Source organism: Mesocricetus auratus, unplaced genomic scaffold (genome assembly GCF_017639785.1).
Source record: "Mesocricetus auratus isolate SY011 unplaced genomic scaffold, BCM_Maur_2.0 Super-Scaffold_100011, whole genome shotgun sequence".
Taxonomy (NCBI): domain Eukaryota; kingdom Metazoa; phylum Chordata; class Mammalia; order Rodentia; family Cricetidae; genus Mesocricetus; species Mesocricetus auratus.
This window is the reverse complement of record NW_024429195.1, coordinates 73,952,320-73,968,647: the sequence shown is the minus strand read 5'-3', so window position 1 is coordinate 73,968,647 and position 16,328 is coordinate 73,952,320. Positions and strand designations below refer to the sequence as shown.

At 41.0% G+C, this 16,328-nt stretch overlaps 1 protein-coding gene across 1 annotated transcript in view; it reads right to left on the bottom strand.

The window, feature by feature from the left end:
* Positions 1-1,500: 1,500 nt before the first annotated feature.
* The window catches only part of Metap2 (methionyl aminopeptidase 2), a 29,587-nt gene continuing 14,759 nt past the window's right edge, over positions 1,501-16,328 (bottom strand). Inside the window, exons 5-11 of the mRNA XM_040755039.1 lie at positions 11,887-12,048; positions 10,940-11,121; positions 9,737-9,831; positions 6,716-6,812; positions 3,009-3,112; positions 2,498-2,613; positions 1,501-2,170 (exon numbers count right to left, since the gene is read on the bottom strand). Of these exons, the coding sequence (XP_040610973.1) occupies positions 1,918-2,170; positions 2,498-2,613; positions 3,009-3,112; positions 6,716-6,812; positions 9,737-9,831; positions 10,940-11,121; positions 11,887-12,048 (1,009 nt within the window). The 3' untranslated portion in view covers positions 1,501-1,917. The remainder of the gene's footprint in view (positions 2,171-2,497; positions 2,614-3,008; positions 3,113-6,715; positions 6,813-9,736; positions 9,832-10,939; positions 11,122-11,886; positions 12,049-16,328) is intronic.

The window sequence follows — 16,328 nt, the reverse complement described above, 5'->3', positions numbered from 1 at the left end:
CCTAACAGTTTGAGTTGTAATAATTTACTAAAGGCACTACTGTTAACATCAAACTAAGACTTGTTGCCAATAAGAGATAAATGGTCACTAAATGTAACAATGATTTTGAGGGATCAACAGCTGGGGAAGCAAACAATGCGTTTTTCTGTGTGCCATCTTTCCTTTCAACCTGTGGGTTGCCTAAGAGCATCCAAAAACAGATTATTTACGTTACGATTCATAACAGAACTAAGATTACAGTTATGAAGTAACAGTGAAAATAATGTTATGCTTGGGGGAACTGTATTAAAGGGTTGCAGCATCAGGGAGGTTGAGAACCACTGCTCTATAAGGACATACTCCTTCCCACCATTTTGGAGAAGTTGATGCTTCCAACAGCTTTCTGAGATAAGTCTGAGCCAAACAAAGAAGACTGTGATGAAAAAGACCTTGGGAAACCCTAAAGCTCTTCCTTGAGGGTCAGTTTTGAAAATCCTAGGCTTAAGCTATCAAGCTGTTCAGATGACAGGAACATGAATCCAGACCCACAGGAGCTGATGGGAAGCATCTTACATGGTATGTAAAAAAACATATTGTAATCGATAGTGGCAATGCAAGCAACAGCTTATAGTTAAAAACTAGACTGTTCCCCCACAAAGAAAAGCAAGATTCACTTACAGTTGGAATGTAGGAAGAGGCAGTATACCATCTAGGTCCATAAGTAGTTCCTCCTCTTCAGAGAGCATGTCAAGCAAAATTAAAGCTACATACCATCATTGTGCTAAGGCATACACAAATTAAGGCTTTAATCTGGGCAAGTAACAATTTAAAAACTATGATGGGATGTTTCTAGCAAACCACATATAAAAATCTAAGTGGTTAAATAATTGGGCCCATTCCAAACAAGCTAAGTATTGTATCCTTACATTCCAAATAACACCCCTGACTTTATGACAGATAAAAGAAACTAATTTCAGGGGAGGGTTTCTCTATGTAGCCCTGGCTGTTCTGGAACTTAGCTCTGTAGACCAGGCCTCTGCCTCCCTAGTGCTGGGATAAAGGTGTGTGCCACCACTGCCCAGCTAAAGTAATTTGTGACATTAAGGTCCTTAACATGTTAAGGACCAGGAATGTTGAGTATCAGGCCCAATTTCAAGTTAACATTTCTAACTAGAACAAGATCCAAATCTCATTTGCTTGTGGCTTTAATGTTTTTGTTTTCTAGTATGTGACTACATGACCACTGGGTTAAGGGACTTTTATTACATCAAGGTTTTTCAAGTTGGCACAATGTTTTCCCATAACAAGAAAAAAGACTAATGTTAAATATGCTTCTACAAAAAAAGTAAAACATTCTTAAAGAGGTGTGCTAATTTTTGCCCACTTCATACACATGAAGATCTTGTGGCCACCTCTCCTGAAGAAAGTCTAGTTCAGGTAACTCTAGAGTCCAGATAAAGAACATTATACTTTAGCTACTCTCTGCTTAGAATTACAACCACAGACATGAAGATGTAGCTCTCCGATCTGAAAATGTCTTTATTTAGAAAATGGACTCCAAGGAAGGTTAAAAAGCAACACCAGAGGGCGCAGGTGCAGAACTGGATGTGGTCATTCAGAGCATTCAAGGAAGAACATGGCAATATAAATATCCAAAAGCATGTCTTAGGTCTTCAGAACAAAACGTGTAAGGAATTCCTAACTAGTCAATGGTGCAGCAGTTTCTAGACGGGAGAGACAGTTAACATTAAAGTCCTGAAAGCCTTTTCCTTGGTTAATTACATGGAGACAGTTTGCCTTTGAAAACTCCTTGAAACATGGATAAAGATATTACACAGGTCCACTGTTAAAACAGACAACATGTTGCAAATTACTTGTGGTATAACGTATTCCAACAAAGCTTAGAAAATAAAGACGTGGAGCTGGCTTTGGACTAGTTTAATAGTCATCTCCTCTGCTGACGACTTCTTTACAAGTTGGACGCAGCAGTATGGTATGTTCAAACTGTGCCGTGTATGACCCTTTGATGTCACACAGTGGTGGGTATGGATCTACTATGCCCAAGTCACACAGATTCTTCAGAGCCATTAGGTATTTACTTTCTCCCAAGCGATCCAGCCATCTGCGGCAGAAGGCAAGGGTGCCAAAGTTTTCATTGATGACATTTAGCAAGTGTTTTGTTCTTGGAAGCCTAAGAGGAAGAAAGTTAAGATTAATATCTGGCAAAGGGGTAACTAACCAATTCCCCCTATTATAAAAGTCAAATCTTAGCTGTGTCTGCAACTGAAACACCGTTCTTTTACTGATAATAACTGAAATATGCAATGGCCAAAAGACAGACAGCTGAGTATGAACCTGAAGATAACATGAAGTGTGCTAAATTCTTAGATGAGTATTATAGACGTTCCTTTTACATAACAAGCGCAAAGACTGTCACCATGAAAGCCTGAATCCAACCTATGACTGTCAAACGTTAACCTGGAAGAATGCTCATTAGTTATAAAACCAAGTCTCTCACCTTATTGGCACATGTCCCACATCAAAGTTTTTCATGTAGTGTGAACATTCCATGTCATCATGAACGACACCCTTTCCTGTGCTACCAAAGGTTTCAATGGCATACACCTCTCCTTCCTTCAAAAAAAAAAAAAAAGACACAAGGATCATAGGGAGAAAACAGTTCAGAACTAATCAACTTCCCATGAAATGAAGTAGTAACATGAAACATGCTTCTCAAATTCTTCTCAGCCTGGCTGGCCGTCTGATCACAACACGGTCACTGCTGTACCCAGTGCTCCCTCAGACAGCAGCCCTTATTGAACACTGAGTACAGCCCCAGTCTTCAAAAGCACTGCATAGTTTCTCCCAGGGTCATTTTTGTTCAGTATTTAGATATGAGTCTTATTTTAGAAAAAAGTGCAATGGCTTTTCACAGAAGTCTAAGTGTTGGGGGGGGGGGGGGGCGCAACCGTGATAGTTTATAGTCCTAGCATACCCAATGTCCTTGTTAGCAAGGGTGACTCACATACCTCCATTCTTGTAGCCTCCCCTCCTTTCACAATGGGCACTGTTTTTCCAGCGTGGATTCTATAAGGCCCAATCGAGTGTCCATTTAGATTACGGATGGGTTTCACTGTCATAAGAAAGAAATGAATTTTCTTTAGGATCTTTTGGTAGAGAGTTCAAAGTTTAAGCATTTACATCAAAAAAGATACTGAGCCAGAGTGGTGGTACACACTTTTAAATCCCACCACTTGGGAGGCAGAGGCAGGTAGCTCTCTTGAGTTCAAAGGTAGCCTAGTCTACACCTAGTGAGTTCTAGGCCAGCCAGGACTACACAGTGAGTCCCTGTTCTCAAAACAAGCAAACAAACAAAACCCAAGGCTCTCACAGAGATAAAGTAAAAAGCAGTTTGTTTTATTAAGTGTCAAAGAGAGGGCTCAAAAGCAATCAGCTGTTAGAGCACACACTACTCTTGAAGAGGACCAGAGTTACTTCCCAGCACCCATGTCAGGTGGCTCACAACCACCTCAACTTCCAGCTTCTGGCCTCCATGTCACCTATACTCGTCTGCACAAACCCAGTCCCACATGCACACCACTGAGAAAGTGCCAAAGAGAATGCTGAGGGGAGAATGGAAGAAATAAATTATAGGTGACACCATATTTAGAATAAGATCCTTAAGAGGGGTGTGTGTGTGAGTGTGAGTGCGCGTGCATGCCTATAGAAAAAGAAATGATATGAAGGTGAGGACACTGTTAAATGAATCCTAAAGACATGGAATGATTAAAGACACTAGAGGCATACTATATACCTCCATGTGTACACGGGCTCAAATCTGAAGTGTAACTGCTACTTAGGCACGTATAGTTAGTAGAGACAAAGAAATGCCAAACATCAGGATTTACGACTGCTGCAACTGGAAAGGTGCAGCTGGCTACTAGCTTTTGCATGTCTTCTCAAGTTCCCATCTGAAACAACCCCCAGCACAGTGTTGAGAGGTGTAACATAGTGACAATTATTTGACAGGTTCTATTAGGAGCTTTGAGGCCTCTCAAGGGGCATGGTTACACTCTCACCTGACAAGATGATTTTCACACTATGTGCATTTCAATTATGTTCCACAATTTCAGAAAATTAGCCCTGTGGTTTCTGAAGCATTGGCAAGAAGTCACCTTTCTCAAGAGCAGATGATGCCTTAGTGGGAGGTGAGATGGTATGTGTGCATTGTCATTAGTGTAAACAAAGAAGTAGAGAGAAGGTAAAGTCAAGGCCGAAGAAAGATACCCCAGTGAACGACCAGAAGAGGGAAACATGGACCCCTACCTAGATTGTTGGAACAGAAGTCACCATTGAGAATTAGATGAGAAAGATGCCGCCATTTCTGCAACCCAAGCCCTAGTTACATCTCTGTAGTGGAAAGTTGGTAACAAGCCCTACCTACAACCAACGGAGGGACCTTCAGGAAACTATTCCAAACCAGCATTTGTTAGGAAGGCTCACAAGAATGACACCCAGAAATTATGGAAGTGGAGGACCAGGTTGCTTAGAGCAAGGTCAAGACCAAACATGGACCTGGGATAACTCCTATGACTATGACCACCCAGGGAATATCACCAGGCACAGGCAAGAGATGAGAAGCTAGGGACACCGTGGCAGCTCTGCCCTCTCAGAAGCCTGCAGGAACACCACGTTGAAGACAGTAAGGGAGAATGTTAGGTATGCAGTGGGAACGCAGACCGAAGCCCAAGTTCAAAGTGGTGTTGATCATCTGCACACTTCCCCAGAGTTCACCTCTGTCCAATGCCTGGGTTTAGAAAGATGGTGCAAGGGGTTCTTCAGCTGTGACCATCTTCCTAAAGACATGGGGTAACTAATGTAGACCCTGAAGATAACAAGAGCCAGGAAGAGACTGGCTGGCTGAGGCCTCAGAGGCACAGTCTTGCCAGTAGACAGACTGGTGGGGAACAGAACATAGCTGGGTACTTTGAAAGCTGAATGAGAAACCTGGAAAACATGGGTGTGGTGAACTCTACAAGTTCTCCATGAAGGAACTTTTTCTACTTTTAGGTCTTTTTTTTTTTCTTTTTTTTTTTTTTTTCCCCTAAAGTCATGGCTTCTCTATGTAGCTCTGGCTGTCCTGGATCTCCTCTGTAGACCAGGTTGACCTCAAATTCAGAGATCCACCCTGCTCTGCCTCCTGAGTGCTGGGACTAAAGGTGTGTGCCACCACCGCCGGGAATTACTTGTATGTCTCTGAGTAACAACCCTATCCTGATGATGTTATACCCAAATATTCCTTTTTAAGCTCTTTTTGAAAGACAAAAATATGACCCACAGTGTTTTAAAATAATAGCTTTCTGTTTTGATAGGAGTGTTCAGAAATAGATTTCATTTGAAAATATCCTGTAGATCAGTTGTGATCCACAGTAGGACTGTGGGATAGATCCAACAGCAACCCACAGAGCAAAGGAAACCCCCTACTTGACAGCATTTAGATGTGAAGAGTCTCTGTAACAAAGGCAGTAATGGCCAGCTCGAAGCTAATCCTCTGTCCCTCCCTACCATGGACTGCTACTTGCTAGGTGTTTAGCTTCTTGGTGAAGGTACCAGAGAGCATGTAATGTCGGAGTGCTGGTTGCCTTAGCCCTGCAAAGGGAGAGAAGCTGTAGCTGGTATAGCTAATCTCTTCTGTGTGCTATGTCTATGATCTTGTAACAAGTAGAGAGTTTCATAATACTAGGTTTAATGGGAGAAGAAAGACGTTCTTTACTTAAAATTGTTTAATTTCAGGTTATAGTTTAAGATTTGGTGACTTCTGGCGTAAAGGTGTACATGCAGATAGAGCACTCATACATAAATCTTTAAAAAAAAAGATTTATTTATTATGTATACAGTGTTCTGCCTGCATGTTTGCCTAAATGTCAGAAGATCACATCAGATCTCATTATAGATGGTTGTGAGTCACCAGGTGGTTTCTGGGAATTGAACTCAGGTCCTTTGACCTGAGTTCTTAACCTCTGAGTCCTCTCTCCAGTCCCTAAATGTTCACTATTTACTTGGATAAGTAAAATAATATAAAGATAAAAGAATGTTCAAAATCTCTCAATTTTACTGTTTTTATTTACCATTTTTATTCTTTTGAGCATTTCAGACATGCATTTTTTTTTTTCAAATTTACTCTCTAGTCTTCCCTTTAATTCCTCTGATGCCCTTTCCCCCAATTTCCTGCTTTTAGAACAGCATCAAAGAGAGAAAGGAGGACCGTGGCTAGGTGGCTGGACAGACCTGGAGTTGAGGACGGATTGTGATGAGTGCGGGAGCAACAGAACACGAGTGATTGGCTCAATGACAACCTAAAGTAGCAGCTACAGGAGACTGTGAGAATCACCAATGCACGGGACTCCGGTTTCTCTCTCATTCTTTTTTTTTTTTTTTTTTTTTTTTTTTTTTGGTTTTTCGAGGCTGTCCTGGAACTCGCTTGGTAGTCCAGGCTGGTCTCGAACTTACAGAGATCCGCCTGCCTCTGCCTCCCGAGTGCTGGGATTAAAGGCGTGCGCCACCAACGCCCGGCTTCTTGACCCCAAAAACCCAGGTCAAATTAGGACGCCATAGGATAAATTTCCCCGACATCTTCTTAGCTACTCATTAGCTCAGAAAGTTCCCAGAGAGCTTCCACAGTGCATCTTCTGCACACTCAACGTCTGACCCAAAGACTCAGTTTAAAGGACCATACCTTGGTAAGTCTTCCCATCTATTTCTACTTCATAGGATTCCATAACTTCTTGAATGGCTTCACCAACATCACAAAGACGAACATCAATCCCAGCACACTAAAAATAATGCACATTTTACTTTTTAAGTGCAAACTTCTACAATGGTTTTATATTTTCCAACCAGAAAAACTAATTTGTATATTAAAAATAATTATATAAGACCTTGTGAAAGATGTTAAAATAATACCACACACAAGATTAGACCCGATACTTTTGCCTGTAAGATTAATCATACAGTTTACTTGGAGAAATGTAAGGGATATAATGAATGGCAATGGGGTGGTGGCAGGTGGAGAGATGGGTCAGAGTACTTGTTCCTATTACAGAGGAAATCTTGTTTGGTAAGCAGAACCCACATGCCAGCTCAACTATAACTCCAGTTACAGGTCAATTGATCTAACTTTACCAATCACAATGGCAGAACATGCCCATAGTTCCATATATTCAAAAGATGGAAGTTCTCAAGAAAGAAAGCCTGAGCCCAAGTTAGAGGCAGCCAAGGCAACACAGTGTATGTGTGTCTCTGTCTCTCCCTCCCTCCCTCTCTCTCATGCATGCACTCATGCGCGCACACACACATACAATTTATTCCTGGGATGTAAGGGCAGTTCAATAATTCATCAATATAAACATACTTTATGAGGTTAACACACATCATTTCAATTGGATTTACATTTAGAATATACTCAATATAAAGACTCAAAGTAAGAATAGAAAAAAATACCCTCAAAATAACAAAAGCTACAGGAGAAACCTACAGAAAATATGGCTGCTGAAAGCATTTCCTCTAAGGTCAGAAACAAGGTAAAAGATGACTACCCTTTGCTGGTTTAACATATGAATGAGGGCTGGAGAGCTGGCTCAGTGGTTAAGAGCACTGGCTGCTCTTTCAGAGATTCTGAGTTCTATTCCCAGCAACCACAAGGTGGCTCACAGCCATCTGTAATGAGATGCAGGCATACATGTAGGCAGAGCACTATATACATAATAAATAAATAATTAGATATTAAAAACAAAAACAAACAAACAAAAAAAAAAAACACATGACTGGGATGTTCTGGCCAGAACAATTGAACAAGAAAAAGAAACTGTTGCATCCAAACTGAAAAGGAAGAAAAAACAAACAAAAACCCAAGCCTCTCAGCAGGTGACAACTACAAGCTATCTCTAAAGATTGTACAACAGGGGCTGTGGAGAGACCTGGCAGTTAAGAGCACGGGCCTAGGCCACAGCTAAGAGTCTTCCATAGCACTCAGGCTTGGCTACCAGCACCCACATGGTGGCTTACAACCATCAATTACTCCAGTTCAGGGGGTTGCAGCTTCTTTCGGCTCTGTACACACATGGTTCATAGACATACATGCATGCAAAATCCCACACATCCACTCCCTCCAAAATCCTAAACCTAATGTGAGACTCACAACTGTAAACCTCTCATAGGAAACAGTCAAAAGCTTCAAGCTACTGGATGTGACTGATTATATATCAAAAGCACAGGCAACAAAAGAAAAAAAGTAAAACTACTTCATATAACAAGAACATTCCATGTAGCAAACATACAGTATCAACACAACAAAAAGGCGACTTTAGATAGAAAATACTAGCAAATCATGTGCTGGATGCAGGGCTAAGACCCATAATATACAGAGAACTTCTGAAACTCAGCAATAAGACAAATGACTTGATGTATATATGTAAACAAATGTACTTGTGGGTACAAGATAGCACACAGAAGAGAAAAATCTCTAAATACTAGAGGAAATATAAACACAAGTTACATCCCCTTGAAAGAGAACATAAAAGGCAATTGTTTTTCTAGTTCTAAACAGATCTCTCTCTCTCTCTCTCTCTCTCTCTCCTCTCTCCCTCTCCCTCTCCCTCTCCCTCTCCCTCTCCCTCTCTCTCTCTCTCTCTCTCGGTTTTACGAGACAGGGTTTCTCTGTATTGTTTTGGAGGCTGTCGATCCAGCGGAACTCACAGAGATCCGCCTGCCTCTGCCTCCTGAATGCTGGGATTAAAGGCGTGGGCCACCAACGCCCAGCCAGACTTCTCATTTTTGGTGGTGGAAAGTGCACAAAAATGTTTTCAATAGCTTAAGCATCAACTCCAATGAGAAGTCCCACAGCATCCTTTCTGAACGGCTACTCTAACTTCATCGAGTTGGATAATGTTTAAGTCTGCTTAATTTCAGTGTGATGATTTTTTTATTCACAACTTTAAAAAATAACATTAAAAAAAAAAAAGAAAAGAAAAACAAGCTGGGTGGTGGTGGCACATGTCTTTAATCCCAGCACTCAGGAGGCAGAGGCAGGCGGATCTCTGTGAGTTTGAGGCCAGTCTGGTTTACAGAGGGAGTTCCAGGACAGCCAGAACTATTACACAGAGAAACCCTGGCTCAAAAAACCAGAAAGAAAAAAAGGAGAGACAGACAGACGGATGCAATATGAGGTGAAGCTGAGTGCTTCAGGGCCTACCAGAGAGGAAAGGATGAATCTGTGGAGCACAGATGCTTTGAAGGGCAGGGGAAATACTAATACTATTGCACTGTATGGCAGACACTTGTCATTCTGTATTCGTCAAACTGAGAGCGACCCTAATGCAAACTGTGGACTTCAGACAATTATGAAGTAATGCTATAAAATTATTTAGTAAATGGAGACACTGACAGTGGAAAGTAATGTGTACCAAAAGGGTTTATATGGGAATTTCTCTATCTTTTGCTCAATTTTACCCTGAAAATAAAACTCTCCTAAAAATAAATCACATCAACAAAAAAGGAACAACAAGAAAAAAAAAAGCTAATTTTAAATGCAAAAATAAATTCAAATTGTTTAGTAACCATAACTACTTCAGGGTTCCTAGCATAGGAGCTAACTAAGGTCAATGAGTTACACAAATCACCCCTACTACATAGACCTTAAAACAATCTATGAAGAGTATACTCAAAGTGAGGTTGTTATATAGCCCTGTAGTCCACATACCTTTATTCCAGTATTAGTAGCATCTTTTACAGCTTTTAATAATATATCATATTTGGGATTAAAAGTGACAGTGAAAGCACAATCAATTATTCTACCTGAAAGAGAAAAAAAATCATCTTTAAATTTACCAAACTGTTAAGAGATGTACTTGCTCCACAGTACTTACTCTACTAACCCTGAGTTACAAGGAGAAATAATGGCTCACGGGAAAGCAGCGTTTGAAGTCCCCAGAGATTATGTAGAATCAAAAAGGCAAAAAGTAGCAACTATTCAATGACTTCAGAATAAATTTTGCTCAATTCAGTGCTCTCCCACACAAACCAATAAACAGAATAAACACTGAGGAAATATAGCAGCAATATGGACAGAAAACAATCTATAACAAGAAAGCATTAAACAAAGTGTCACTCATCCAATTTAGCAAAACCTTAAAATCTTAATACTCAATCTAAACTACACTTCCTGGACTGTTAAACGATATACACTGACCAAACAAAATTCTACAAATACTATTTTGTTGTCTTTTGAAATGTGGCCCCATGTCTTCCAGCCTGGCCTCAACTGACTATATGGCATAGGATATCCCTGAGCTTCTGATCTATTTCCTAAGTGCACGACCATGTCCATTTTTCAAAAAGACAGTGTCTACTGTGTACCTCTGGCTGTTCAGGAACTTGCTATGTAGATCAGACAGGTCTTGACCTCACAGGGGTTCACTTGCCTCACCCTGAGATTAAAGCTGTACGCCACCAAACCTGGCTTTGTAACAACTGGATACAGGGTCTCAGTATGTGGTCCTGGATATCCTAGAATTCTATGTAGAACAGACAGGGTTTGAGTTCACAGATATCCACCAACCTGTGCCTCCTAAGTGCTGGGATTAAAGGCCTGGGGTCCAAATTTTTCTCTCTCCCTAAATGTGACATTGGGGATTAAATGTCAGACTACTGAGCTATATAAACAGCCCTAGCAAAGTATTTTATATGTGAATAAAACAATGACCTGAATGGGAAAAAATGTAGAATCATCTATGAAAGCAAAATAAACATCAATTATCCAATAGTTTCCAGTTTAACCTAAAGCAACATAAAACTCTGCCTCAATACAGGTTCCAGAAAGGGAGACAGGAACAGATGCAAAGGCATCCCTGCTAGTCCAGGAGGCAGAGCTGAGTGGAAGGTGGCATTATGTCCACAGACTCACCATTTATGTGTGTTCCAAAGTCTATCTTGCAGATGTCATCATACTGTAAGACTGTCGTGTCACCAGCATTTGGCGTGTAATGTGCAGCACAGTTGTTAAGAGAACACCCAGTGGGAAACGCCAGGCCTGCATTTAACCCATTCTCTTTTATTAGCTTTCGAGAACAGTCTTCTAACTTCTCACTAAAGGAAAAGGGAATTTGCTTTTAGACTCATACCTTCCAGTCAATCCTTTCAATCCCAAGTTTACTAAAACCCTGGATCCTTTCTGAATATATACAACAGCTCTCCAATGAGGTACTATTAGCCCATCTTGAAAGACAAGGAAACCAACTCCATTACAAACTCAAAAGGACAGTTTACTCAGAACTTCAGTTACCAGGGATCAAGATCCCACTTACACCAAACTTAAGGGCTGCATATCACATGTGCACACACACAATTTTAACTTTTAAGTATATGGGTGTTTTGCCTGCATATATGCAAGCACATATAAAAGAACATGCCTAGCATGCAATTGTGTACATGCTTTAAGATATACAAGAACTCAGAAGACATTTATATAATCTCTACTTGAGATTAAAAATTCAGTAGCATAGGGCTGGCTCAGAGATTAAGAGCATTAGCTGTTCTTTCAGAGGTCCTGAGTTCAGCAACCACATGGTGGCTCACAACCATCTATAATGAGATCTGATGCCCTCGCCTGGCTTGTAGGCATACATGCCAACAGCACATTGTATGCATAATAAATAAATCTTTATTAACTAGGGAACTAGTTAGTACTAAAATGAACACCTTCCCTCGCCCCCTTAAAAAGACAGTATCTCACAAAATAGCCCTAGCTGGCTTGTTATTCACCATGCAGATCAGGCTGACCTCAAACTCGAGACCACCTGCCTCTGCCTCCCATTGGTAGGTGTGGCCCACCACCATGGCCAGTCCTCTTACCAGATCTCTATCATTGTCATCCCAGGCTTGATCCAGCTCATAACATATTTTCTAACTTGTCGATGTGCTTCTGCAGCTTCTCGGAAGTCATTCCAAATCTCTTCACTAGCCTGATCTAATGCTTTCTTTTCTTCACTTGTAGTTCTCCAAGCAGCTGTTCGCCTTTAAATAGGCATAGCATAATGAGTCATTTGAAAACAACTTCACGAGAACATTAAAGCAGAAGATAAAATACGCCAAGCAATATAAAGCATCATCAGTTTCTATATATTTAACAAAATTTTTGAAATATTAAGTCGCATGCTTGCAATTAATCCAATTTACATGAAACCCCTCTAAAAGATTCTTACAGGGAAACAAAACCCTCAAGTTGAGATTTCATTCATACTCAGAGGGACTAATTTTCTACTACCAAAAAAATGACTGGAAATCAGAAATGGAGAAAGTGTGTGTTTGTTAGTGGGTTATCCTTGCACTTGAGGACAAACACAATGAGTCTTCAAAGTACAACAACTAACAGGTAAGCAGAACTTTCCCTATCAGTATCTGGAGAGCTGGTTCCAGAAACCCTTCTAATCCCTACCATTCTGTGGACAGCAAGATTGCCCAAGTCCCTGGTATCAAATAGTATTATACTCATGAATAATCCCTGTTATAAATCCTCTCCACACAGTTTAAAACTCCTAGCTCAAAGTAATGCTGTCTCAGCAAGAAGTTGTATTGCTTTAAGGTCACAAAAACATCTGCACAAAAGCTAGATGTGGGCTCACACCTATAATCCCAGCCCTCTGTAGATTGAGGCAGGAGAATTACCACAAATCTGAGACTAGCCAGGGCTACTTGGTGAGTTCCAGGCTAGGCTAGGATACACAGTAAGATATCCTACCAAAAAAACACCTATTTAAATATACAAAACCCCCATGCCTGCATCTGCTAGATGAGCTGCATCTTTGCGGAAGGGATGCTCTTAAAACTCTATCTTTGTGTAGATTTTCAGAGCCTTTGCTTCCGCCAATCAATGGTTCTCCCCTATTCTGAGGAACTGTTACAATTTTCACACATTCTTTTTGATTGTTGAGACAGAGTGTCAGCTGTGTAATCCTGGCTGCTCTGAAATATGCTATGTAGGTCAGTCTGGTCTACAGAGTAAGTTCCAAGACAGCCATACTACATAAAGAAAATGTGCCCCCCAAAATAAACATATAAATAAATAATTAAAGTGTTTTGACGCATGTATGTCTCTGTACCTGTGTGCCTGGTGCCCAGAGCCCAAAAGAGGGTATCAGATTCTAAGAAACTGGAGTTATAGACAGTTGTAAGCCGCCATATGGGTGTTGCAAATTAAACCTAGGTCCCATGGAAGAGCAGCCAGGGAGTGCTCTCAACCACTGAGCAATCTTTCCTCTCTAGTTTTATACATTTTTGACTTAACTCATATCTGTCTAAACCAGTGATTCAGCAGACTAGTCTGCAGATAAATCCACTTGGTGCCTGATTTGTAAATAAAACTGTACTGCAACACAGCTACACATACTTGTTCATACATAGTCTATGGCTTCACTTGTGAGCTGTGTGTGTGCATGTGTGAAGCCAGAGGTCAACATGAGGCATCTTCCTCTATGGCTTTCTGCATTAGGTGTTGAGACAAAGCATCTCACTAGACCTGGGGATTACGGGCACACACCACGTTTAGCTTTCTCATGGCACTCAGGACCCACATTCACGTCCCCACGCCTGTGTCATCTGACTCCAGGCCTTGCACACACTAAGAAAGAACTCTTGAGCAGCACAGCTACTCCTCTTCAGCACCGTACACGGTACACAGTGACACTCAAGTATCCTCTACACTGTTCACTGTACACAGTGACACTCAAGTATCCTCTACACTGTTCCCAGTACACAGTGACACTCAAGTATCCTCTACAGCACTGTTCACGGTACACAGTGACACTCAAGTATCCTCTACACTGTTCACTGTACACAGTGACACTCAAGTATCCTCTACACTGTTCCCAGTACACAGTGACACTCAAGTATCCTCTACAGCACTGTTCACTGTACACAGTGACACTCAAGTATCCTCTACAGCACCCTTCATTGTATACAGTGACACTCAAGTATCCTCTACAGCACTGTTCCCAGTACACAGTGACACTCAAGTATCCTCTACGGCACCCTTCACAGTACACAGTAACACTCAAGGCCTAATGCACAGCTGTTCTAAAATGCAGGCTTCTATATCAATGCCCCAATACTTTGACTCTTTGTAACATGGTCAGATTCTTCATTTCCTACTGGTGCTGTTACTACTGTAAAATCAACATCCCGCACCTCAGACTTCCTGCAAACGTCCAAAGAAAAGGCCTACTTGACACAAGGATACCACACTTGAGCACAACAGAAACTTCTTAATTTGTTTTTCTGTTTGCAGATGTATGCTATCTACCCACTAGTATAACCAAATAAACAAAATAGTAGATTAATTTAAATCCAGGTTTTTGAACAGAAATGATTATAGACTATATAACTTCATCTTTGGTAATTCCTCAAATTCTAATACTCTTGTCTCTTCCTCCCAAAACAGACATTTACCACTGGTTTGATCCATGTCAGGGTCCAACCCAGGAATTAACGAATTTGAGGCAGACATTCTACCAACTGAGCTACATCCATTCTCAACTCCATTTTTAAAAACTATTTTTGCCATTTTATCAGTGGATAAGTAAAAATCAAAAGACCAAAAGTAGAAAAAACAAACACAAAAACCCCAGGAGTGGTGATGCATGCCTTTAGTCCCAGCACTTAGGAGGCAGAGACAAGAAGATCTCTGTGAGTTTGAGACTAGCTGAACAGTGAGTTCCAGGACAGTCAGAACTATATAGTAAGAACTAAAGCCTCAAATAAAACACAAATAAAATAAAAATAAAAGATCAAAGGTGTCTAAATACTAATTTGAAGTATTTTTTATTGTTTAAAACAGGAGGGTCTCACTATGTATCCCTGGCTGGTCTCAACTTACATCTACCTGTCTCTGCCTCCCTAGTGGTGGGATTAAAGGTGTGTGTATGACCTCTGACATTATTTGAGTCCAGTATTCAAAAAGAAAAAAGCTAATTTCATTTGCATTTTAAAGCATATATACACACACATATATGCGCTTTAAAATGTATGCCTTTAACCTCCAAGTAATTAAAATATAAAAGCTAAGTAAAAATATCTTTCTCTGAAAATTGGTCAAGAGCAAAACACATTTTAAATCTTCAACTAGGAATAAACCATAATTGATTCCCGCTTGGTAAGAGAACACTCATCTGAAAAAATATAATAAATGTAGAGGGGATGATATAATTAGAAAGTCACTATTTTGTAGTTTCCAATGAAAGAACTGATAGAACAAAAATCACTAGATATTAAATAATTAAGTGAAAAGTGGTTGAAGTAAAAGGATAGCCATGCCAATGGTTCAAAGAATCACAGACCTTTGGGAACTACAAAAACAAAAGATTATCTTAAAAAAGAAAGATCTGCCTGGCATTATGTCACACACTTAATCATAGCACCAGGTAGGTAGATTCTCAGTGAGTTCAAGGTCAGCCTGGTTTGTGTAGTGAATTTCAGGATAGTCAGCTACAAAGCGAAACCCTGTCTCAACAACAAACATACATCAAAACCCAAAAAGAGAGATGGGGGAGGGGAGAAGGGAGGGAGGAAAAGGCTAAGGCTGAAGAGATGGCTCAGTGGGTAAAGCACTTACTATGGAAGCATCAGGACCTGTGTTTTGATCCCCAGCACTCACATAAAAGTCAACAGTGGGGCACGCATCTGTTACCTCAAGTGATGGGGCACGCATCTGTTACTTCAAGTGGTGGAATATGCATCTGTTACCTCAAGTGGTGGGCCATGCATCTGTTACCTCAAGTGGCGGGGCACGCATCTGTTACCTCAAGTGGTGGGCCATGCATCTGTTACCTCAAGTGGTGGAATACGCATCTGTTACCTCAAGTGTTGGGCCATGCATCTGTTACCTCAAGTGGTGGAATACACATCTGTTACCTCAAGTGGTGGGCCATGCATCTGTTACCTCAAGTGGTGGAATACGTATCTGTTACCTCAAGTGGTGGGGTATGCATCTGTTACCTCAAGTGGTGGAATACACATCTGTTACCTCAAGTGGTGGGCCATGCATCTGTTACCTCAAGTGGTGGAATACGCATCTGTTACCTCAAGTGGTGGGCCATGTATCTGTTACCTCAAGTGGTGGGGTATGCATCTGTTACCTCAAGTGGTGGAATACGCATCTGTTACCTCAAGTGGTGGGCCATGCATCTGTTACCTCAAGTGGTGGAATACGCATCTGTTACCTCAAGTGGTGGAGTGCACATCTGTTACCTCAAGTGATGGGGCACGCATCTGTTACCTCAAGTGGTGGAGTGCGCATCTGT